We start from the raw sequence: 9632 nt of genomic DNA on the forward strand, positions 1-9632 counted from the left end.
GGCTTGGTCACAAAATCGTGTCGAGAAGTTGGAGAGACTGCTGAATTTATGGCCAGGAAGTACTGGCCCGTAGAAAGTGCTAGAAAGAATACATCTGAGATGTGGCGTTGATCGGCCCTGAAGGGTGCTGCTAGATGCGGTATGGCGAGTGGGCCTTGTAACCGCGGCTAACATTTAATATGCCGGCGGAGGAGTACATGCTAGGCCCCCTAGTGCAAACGTCAATGAAGCGACGGGCAGATCGAGGTGCAAGTCCCTGAATATATGGTGGGCTTCCCCCTAAATTGGCCGGATTTCTACTATTAGTTCCTTGTTGTAGATCCGATAGCACCCTGTCTGATACCGAGACTAGATGTTGGGAGGGGTTCTTGGTCCGGCAGGCTTTTCGTAATGCAAGCGGTGCTGCTGCGGCGGCGATATGTAATCCCGTATTGAACATCTTCAACTCTAGCCGAGGAGCCCAGAACATGGCTACTGCCCTGAAGGAAGGAGAGGGGTTGCCCAGCAAGGAGCCCAAAGAGGCGAGATTGGGGGTAGTGGTCGAGTGAGTCCTTCCCTTTGGATAAGTTGTCAGAAAGAAGGGGTCTTGGCACGAGGTTAAAAGGGTCGAACCCAGACACTCTAGACAGCTCGCGTGAGAATGCCTTGCACAGCCAGCAATCCAACCGCCAGTATTGATAGTTGGTTCATGCAAAGAGGTCTATAAAAGAGGAGTTCTGGCTTTGCCAGAAACCCACGAACAATCAAGTTCACACACAATCATCACAATACAACCTCATCACACACGTGGATAAAAGGTGCCGTGCTTCTGACAGGTCTGTAGGTATGTGGCCGTTGCCAGTTAAAGTAGTGGTTCCAGTCTTGATTAATTTGTCAATCCCCGGGGCATATAGTGTAAGAATTCTCTCATTGCGTCCTTGTCTTCCTCCGAAATCCAAAACATCGGGCAGGAGTAGTGTTCGTAGTAGTATTGGAGATTAGGCGCCTGACTGTGCGTCCATGCTGCACCTCGTCTTAGGATGGGATAGTGTAGTCTGGCTGTGTCCAGAAGGTGTAGCAGTAGTGTCCTGGGATCCCCAGGATCATTGGGTTCCAAGTCCTTCCTGCTACTCGCAACTTTCGGTGCGTGGAGAGCGGAGGAAAATATGTAGTAGAAGTCAGGGTCGCCGTCAAGCATAAGTTGAGCGAGGCGTGAGCCCCCTTCGAAAAAACAGTCTTCTGCGAAGAAATCGAAAAAACCGAATTCTTCGAAAAAACCGGCTTCTGTGAGAAAATCGAATTCTTCCAAAAAACCGGCTTTTTCGAAAAGAACGGCTTCTGTGAGAAACCGCCTTTTTTGAAAAAAGGGTCTTCCCTGATACAGTCAGGGCTGATACTCCTGACTCCCAGAGCCGCAGTGAAGATGAGATTCGAATACCCCAACTCTGCGGCGTTCTTGTCGACTGTGAAGAAGCGAGCGGGTCCCTCCTGTATTCTTCTTGATTCCAGGAACTCCCAGACGGTGTAATGAGCAAAGGATAGTTTGTCAGGTAATTAGACTGTACTTCTGCTCTCTGGGCCTCGTATTTGCGTATATGCCGTAGCGCAACAACAACAACGACAACGACATTGACTATCACCAGCTCGAATATGTGGGCTCAGTTGTGGCTGTTGTGGCTGTTGTGGCTGTTGTGGCTGTTGTGGCTGTTGTGGCTGTTGTGGCTGTTGTGGCTGTTGTGGCTGTTGTGGCTTAATTGAGGCTTCGCTTCACCCTTACGTTAGCAAAAAAACGCTTCAGCTGCTAACGTCAAGGTATTTTAACGTCTCGAGTTACCGCTCTTTACCGGGTTGGGCTCGACTAAGTGGGGGCCGCTACACGACCCTGCAAACTCATACACGATCGAGGGCCCCAGATCATCTCCTGCATAATCCATCTCTGCGCTCACAAAATGGCCCTCCTGTGTAAATATCGCATGAAGCACAGATGAATATCTACTCTGTTCGCTAGCAATTTGACATATTGTACACACCTCAACCATCCCTAAATTCAGAATTCAGCCTCAAATTCACATTCAAGAGGTTGTACGCAATCCCTTCCACTGGTGGAACTGCTCCAGGATCTCGGGACATTGCTCGAGATACGCAGCGGGTTCCCAAGTATTGTGCTTGTCCCCATACCCTGCCCACTTGACCAGGTACTCCCGCCCTTCTTCTCCCTATCGCCAGCCCCGAATATCCTCGACCTCAAAATACTCGTCACCTTGAACTTCCTCAGCCATAGAGGCAAGTCTTGAAGGGAGAGGGCGCCCCGTCGAGGAAGTCAGCCCTGCTAGTGACTCGCGCCGCAGGTTTTCCAGTAGCCGGTCATTTCGTCCATGATTCGTACAAGGATGCCACTTGAACTCTATCTGGAAAGTCGCTACCCCGTCCACCCAAGCGCGCTTGAGGACCGCGTCAAGTGGCCATTCCTCAAAGCCTGCGAGAGCGGCCTCGACTATCTCCTCGTCCAAAGCGGACACCGCTGAAGATCGCGGCTTGGAAATGCTGCTCTAACTTTGGCGGCGCTTTAGACTTTGGGTTTGTAGTGGACTTTGAGCTTGTAGTGATGGGGAGTCGGTGCGACGCAGACGTATCTGCCGTTTGGGCGCTATTCTACGGGTTGTAGGGGCTGAAGTGTTCACCCTGCGACGCTTCCCTCGTAGCGGCTAGACAGCATCCTTATCCTTACCCTACTTGGCGTTACTTCCCGCAATAGGGGAGCAGTTCTCCTTGTCGTCGGTATAGCAACGACGTCGACGACAACCGATGTGCTGAATGTTGACCGGGTTTGGGCTGGCGGATGGCCGTATGGACGGCACGGTATCGGCCAGCTCACCTTCGCTGCCGCTCTCATCGCCCGACAAACTTGGCATGCCTGCCCGACTCTCCTGCGGTTGCGGCGGCACGACAGAACTCTCTTCATACTGCTCTCCTCCGTCGTCCGGAACCTGAGGATGGCGGTGTTTTGGGTCGCTTGTCCGAACGCTGCCGCCGCGGTGCTCATGGTGATGAGGAAGGCAGCAGCTATCGGTCCGCTGCTGTGTTTCAACCTCGAGGCTGGGGGCGGCGCTGCCTGGACTGTGCAGCTGAAGGCGTGGCTCGGCATCCGCGAGCTCTAGTTCGCCGATGCCCTCAGCGTTCGGCAATGTGGGTGTGCTTGCCCGGGTCTCCGCTTGTGGCGGTACGACAGGACGCACTCCATTCTGATCTTGGTCGTCTGGATCCGGATGACGGTGGTCTGAGTTGCTCGTCTGATCGCTGCCGCCGCGGTAGAGGTAGCGGTTATCGGACGTCTGCTGTAGCTCACTCCCATGACTGGAGGCGGCCCGGCGTGGACCCTGCGGCCGACAATGATGGGTCCAAGGCTGACTGCGACTGATCGGCTTCTGCACCGTTGTATGCGCTCTTGGCAGCACGTCTGGCTTGCAACCTCCGCTGGAGCGCCTGGTGTGAGAACGGGAACCGCCTATTCCACAAACGCGGCACAGCTTCGGCTGGAACGGGTTGGGTCTGCGTCGCGTGCACAGTCTCAGGAGAGCTAGACAACGGCTCCAGAGAAGGCCCTAGGCTACCTCTCCGTTGCTGCTGGTTTGCAAACTCGTCGTCTGGGCCAGGCCCACTGGTGACTGAAAGCTCCGGCGCGTCGCTCTCGTCAGGAGCAGCTTCGACGCTTTTACCTGCTCAGACATGTCAACGTACCAAGAACCAAGGGGAGAGATACTTCTCGTCCGGAAAGAGGCGACTTGGTCACCCCTGTTGGCTTGGCTCTTACCTCAGCTTAGGTGGTCTCGGCGCGGCATTCCAATCGCTGCAGCAGCATTATGGAAGACGCTGCCAAGCGCTTAGAACCAACTAACTAAGGGGCCAATGGACGGCTGAACTTTAACCGATCAAGTAAATACAACCCTAAGCTGACGGACGTTGGGAGCTGAGCACTACGACGCATAACCACGAAAACCTATTTCCGGAGCGATCTGCACCTCTTCAGCTACTATGAGAACAATTTTTTGATGGCGGAAAGTCAAGACAAACGTGGGAGAAGGGTTGCATGTGCAAGTTGCCGATGGTTGGAAATTAGATTTCTTTGCGGGATATGTAGAAGGTAAAAGAAGAAAAACAGGAAACAGAGAGGGGGAGAAGTAGATGAAGGAGACAGGCGCTTTTTCAATATAAATAAGGCAGTCTCTTCTCCATCCATGCCATAGTTATTATGTTTCCAAGATTGTTTTGTACACAGGCAACCCACCCTATTTACATCCAAACTCACCTTTCTTCTTGAAAATGCATCTTTGCAACTTCCTCGCCATGGCCGGCTGCCTCGCCGTGTCCATGCTCCACAATGCGGCCGCCCAGATCGGTCCTCCCGGTTGGCAGTATACGGGCTACTATGCCATTTACAATGTTGCCACCAACACTAGCCTCACACTTGTCAACGGCAACCCAAACAACGGCGCGACTATTGCCGGCTAGTACGCATTCTTCTTTCCCGAGTCTTAGTTGTCATACCTTTTTACATTTTCTGTGTTGCGTGTGTGTTTTCTGTGGCATGGTAGCTCTGATTAACGTTTTGGTTATTTAACAGCCCCAACAACTGGGTCGGAAACCAGGACCAGCTGTGGTACGTTATCACGGTTGAGGTTCCTGTTCCCGACACGGTTTTGATAATCAACAATGGAACGTTTTCTGCCATGGCTGCCATGTCCTGTCAGTTCTTTTCTCTTCACTCCACTCCATCTAATTACACTTATTACACTGGGTTGCCTTTGACTATCCCCGTCGCTGACACGGACACTTGCATCCCGTCCAGCTCAAGCGCCGGTTACGGGCCAAACCAACCTAGTGCTTCCTGATCGTCGCATGCTCTGGGCACGCGAAACCACAAACACACTTGGTGCTTACAGGTTAGTTACACTTGATCTATTACCCAGCGATTTGTTGAGAGCGTCAAGAGAAAAAGAGCTGACAATGTTTGTAGGTTTCGGAATCTCCAATCGCCGAACCAGTATCTCGACATGGACCACAGCAATCCCGCGCCGGGGACCCTCGTGCTCTCCTGGCAGAGAAACAATCCGGATACCCCGAACCAAATGTGGTATATGCAGCTCATGGCTGAGTAGGCCTTTTTTTTCTTGGCCTTGATGAGGTTAGCAAGCCAGCTAGCTGGGCAGCGGTTTTGGCTGGTCTGAGGGAAGTAACTACCTAGGTTAAAGGTGGTGGATATTTTAGTGCAAGTTTTGCAGTATAGCTTTTATAATGGGTCAGAAAGTGTGTTTTCTCGGTCGCCGATAAACGGGGGTTTTATTTATAGGGCAATAAGTTCTACAAGCGAATCTTGGCGCTGGGAAACCTGTGTCCATACAAACTATTTGGGTTCGTCTGACTTGCTTGCACCCTACGGGTAAAGTTGGCTGGCTGGCTGCTCACACTGTACCTCGGCCTTCTAGCCAATAATACTATCTAAAGTGGCGTTGAGAGACCCATTTTCGTAACTAATTCACATTATCTTAAATATGCCGAAGTGGTAGAAGGATAAGAGCGTTACCGATATAGTCGAGATTTCGAGCAAGGTGAAAAATTGCATAGCTTATAGCTGAAAGCGATGGCTTAACAACCATTACTGAGGAGGCAAGCTTAACTTATAGATATACGTTCTCCGAGGACTAGGTAAAGATAGGAAAAGACGAGGAGAAAGCTGAGATGGTGTGTTGGTCTTGTCGGGAAGCTAGAAGGAAGTCTAGAGCTACGTTTATGTGACGGGCTGAGCCCGGTGCGGGCCTTGGCAACCCTCGGCCAACCCCTGACAAGCACGAACCACTGACCCACTAGATGGATGAAGCTATCCCCAAACGTCAACCACCGAAGATTCTAGCAAGACGCCAGAGCCACCACACGCAAGGATAAAGATGCCCAGGGAGTCCCAAGAATCTTCTGTCTTTCCTTTCTCTCCTCAAGTTCAGTGTACTTGTAGAGTCGTCACCAGACAGTTGCAATACACTTCTGAGACCGTTACATTACACTGAACTTCCCCTTCGACGAACCCGACGAAGACGGCAATTAACTGCTTTTCAGCGGTCGACGACAACAGACCTTTTTGCCGCTATCCCGACTGGCGGACACTGTATAGATAGATCCCTCTTCCAACAGCGGTCAGCAGGGACAGAGACCTTGGTCCAAGGGAGCCAAGTAGTCCAGACTACCGAAAAAAAAAAAAAAAAAAAAAAAAAAAAACTATTAAGAAAGAGAGAATCGATAGTCGAGATATCTACCGAACCTCAGGAGGGCCAGCTACTACAGCTGGTGAGTCAGCTAGCCGAATAGCTTACTACCATTCGAGCGGAGTAGGCGAGGGAGAGAAAGCACTTCGCACAGTAGCTAGCGGAAATTCAGGCGGAATAAGTAAGCGAATGCGAAGCGAGCCGAGAGCAGATCCAAGTCCTCTAGCAGAACCTCGCCTCTACCCAGAACCTCGTCTCCCCTACACCCGCGACCACAACGCCGACTTCAGGTAGTAATACCCTAATAACCAACTCCCCTACGCCTACACCAGACGCAGCCGGCACCCCAAGGAAGAAGCTGTTCCTTCCTGACCCGCCTAAATTCGACGGGCTATACTCTAGTTTCCGTGCTTGGTATTCGGAGATAAAGAACAAACTAGCGGTAGACAGCCCTGTAATGGGATCCCCGTTAGACCAGTTTGTTTATATCTACTCGAGGCTGGAAAGAACGGCCTAGAATATGACTGTCGTATTCGTTAAGAGAGGTGGCGGCGACGGTATATATTGCCCCTAACGGTTCCTAACGTACCTGAACAAGTGTTATAGGGACTCGAACGCTCAGGCGAGGGCTATCGACCGTCTCCGAATGCTATAGTAGAAGGAGTATAAGAGCTTTGGAACTTTTCTATCTAAATTCGAGAGGGAGCTCGTAGATAGCAACGGCGGAAGCTAGATAGATAAGGTTCGGATCAACTACCTAGAGGGAGTGTTGAATACAAAGATATGGGAACGCTTAGTCAGCTGCCTGAATACCCTTACGAACTATACCGAGTTTGTTAGAACACTCTATATACTTGGATCGAGGATCGACAGCCTTGAGTTAATAAGAAAAAGGGACAGTACCCGGTTAAAGTCCCCTTAGTTCAACCAAGAGGTCTCGAGGTAGGCAGCTAAACTAGCTATATAAGCTGAGGTAGTAGATAGAATAGACTAGGAACCTTCTAATGCTATAAGGATCAACTGTAGGGCCCCGAAGAAGGGCGAAGGCGTAAGATAGCAAACAAAATCAAGGAATACCAAGGAAGAAGAGTTCTATTATAGGGAGAGACTCTACTATCGCTATAGAAAACCTAGTTATATCGCAGCTACTTGCCAATAGACATCTAAGAGATATCTATAGTACTCTTATAAGATCTAGGTCAATCAGGCTGTACCTACTGCCTGTAAGGATATAGCTAACGACTATAGCTAATCCGGGAGTTCATTATCTGATTAGTCGGATAGCGAGTTGGAAAACGAGTAGCCTTTAGCGGAAGTTGTTATTAGAGGTACTAGGAGGCTGAAGCGGCTTGGAAGAAAGCTGAGGAGAAGATAGATAGGTTACTATTCTATATTAACTTGGGAATTAATAGAGCTAAGTTTGTTAAAGCCCTTATTAATACTAGTTGCCTATGCTATATAACGATAAGTAAGACCCTCTTCAACTGCCTATACCTCCTATATATCCATATCAAACCCCAGGACCTCGAATAGGTTAATATCATTACCGAGAGCGCTATCAAGTATATAATGTATATGGATATCGATATCGACGGTTATAAGCAAAAGCGAATATTCTTTTACGTTATCCCCAGCTAGAAGGACAATGTAATCCTAGGAAGACTATAGACCGATATATAGAGGGTCGTTATCTCGTCTGTAGAAGAGCGACTCTATATCGGTATAAGTAGGCTAGTTGTCCGGGATAGGAGCCGCAACGAGGGTATCAAACTCAATATTTCCTAGCAAATAGCTAGTATATTCAGCGCTCTCATAAAGAGAGTAAGAAGGTCTCTCTCTAGCTAGAAGGGAGCTATATAGATTTTTGCTACAAGCCTAGAAGACATCGAGAAAGTGTTAACCCCGAAGAAGTACAGCGACCTATATCAGAAGCTACCTAAGTACTATTACGAGTTCCTCCTATTATTCGACCGGGCTATAACCGATAAACTGCTACTATATCAGCCTGGTATAGACTACGAAATCCCGTTATTAAGCGATAAATCTGGTTAGGAAAAGTAGCTACTATAGAGGCTGCTATACGGGATATCCCGCGAGGAACTGATTGTCTTGCGGAAAATCCTGATAGAACTACTAGATAAGAATTTTATTCGAGCTAGTAGCTCTCTAGTAGCCGCGCCGATATTGTTCGTAAAAAAGCTAGGAAGTAGCCTTCGATTCTATATCAACTACCGAGAGCTGAACGCTATTACGAGGAAGGACCGTTACCTACTGCCCTTGATCTACGAGATGCTATAGTCCTTAGCAAAGGCAAAGTGGTTTACAAAGCTGGATGTTATTATAGCTTTCTATAAGATCTATATCAAAGAGGGCGACGAGTAGAAGACAGCTTTTCGGACTCGTTATGGCTCGTTTGAGTACCTAGTTACCCCTTTCGGCCTCACCGGAGCCCTAGCGACCTTCTAGCAATATATCAATCGCGCCTTATAAGGATATCTAGATGAATTCACCTCAGCATATCTGGACGATATATTGATCTATTCGGATAGATCCCTCTTGGACTATAGGAAGAAGGTTAAAAAGATTATATAGAGATTCCTTAAAGCTGGCCTATAAGTCGATATCGATAAGTACGAGTTTGAGGCTAAAATAGTTAAATACCTCGGCTTTATTATAGACGTTGGGAAGGATATCCGCGTTAATCCGGAAAAGGTTAAGGCTATAGAACTCTAGTAGCGTCCTAAGACTGTGAAGAGAGTCCGTAGTTTCATCGGCTTCGCTAACTACTATAGGGAATTCGTCCCTAACTTCTCGACTATAGCCACCCCTCTAATTACGTTGACGAAGAAGGGTATGCCATTCCTCTGGACAGACGAGTGTAAGAAGGCCTTTAAGGATCTTAAAGCACTGCTTATCAGTGCTCCGGTATTGGCCTAATGGGACCCAGACCGGAAGACGGTACTCGAAACAGACTCCTCTAGCTATGCAACGGCCGGAGCACTCTTCTAGTACGACGATAACGGCCTCCTACGCCCTATAGCCTTCTTTTCGAGGAAGAACAACCCTATAGAATGCAACTACCCGATCTACGATAAAGAGCTACTGGCTATAATACATTGTCTAGAGTATTGAGATACGGAGCTGTAGAGTGTGCCCTCCTTCGAGATCTAGACGGACTATAAGAACCTCAAGTACTTCTAGAAGAAACGTTAGCTAAGCGAATAATAGGTTCGATAGGTAAAGACCCTCGCCTGCTATAACTTCATGCTAAGATATCGACCTAGTAAAGAAGCAGTAGTTCCAGATGCGCTCTCGAGGAGAGAATAGGATATACCTGCAGACGACTATAACGAAAGACTAGTAGGGAGATATTTCCAGCTTTTAAAGATTAAGAGAAAG

General features: G+C 48.9%; 1 protein-coding gene across 1 annotated transcript; it reads left to right on the top strand.

The window, feature by feature from the left end:
• Positions 1 to 4299: 4299 nt before the first annotated feature.
• On the top strand, positions 4300 to 5135 carry MFIFM68171_11118 (uncharacterized protein; the record flags this gene model as incomplete). The annotated part of the gene is made up of 4 exons (XM_071066537.1): positions 4300 to 4487; positions 4601 to 4722; positions 4826 to 4919; positions 4994 to 5135. The coding sequence occupies 4 exons, from the start codon at positions 4300 to 4302 to the stop codon at positions 5133 to 5135; spliced, it is 546 nt and encodes a 181-aa protein (XP_070922638.1).
• Between the last annotated feature and the right edge of the window lie 4497 nt (positions 5136 to 9632).

This window comes from Madurella fahalii (assembly GCF_045866475.1).
Source record: "Madurella fahalii IFM 68171 DNA, scaffold_6, whole genome shotgun sequence".
NCBI classification, from domain to species: Eukaryota; Fungi; Ascomycota; class Sordariomycetes; order Sordariales; genus Madurella; species Madurella fahalii.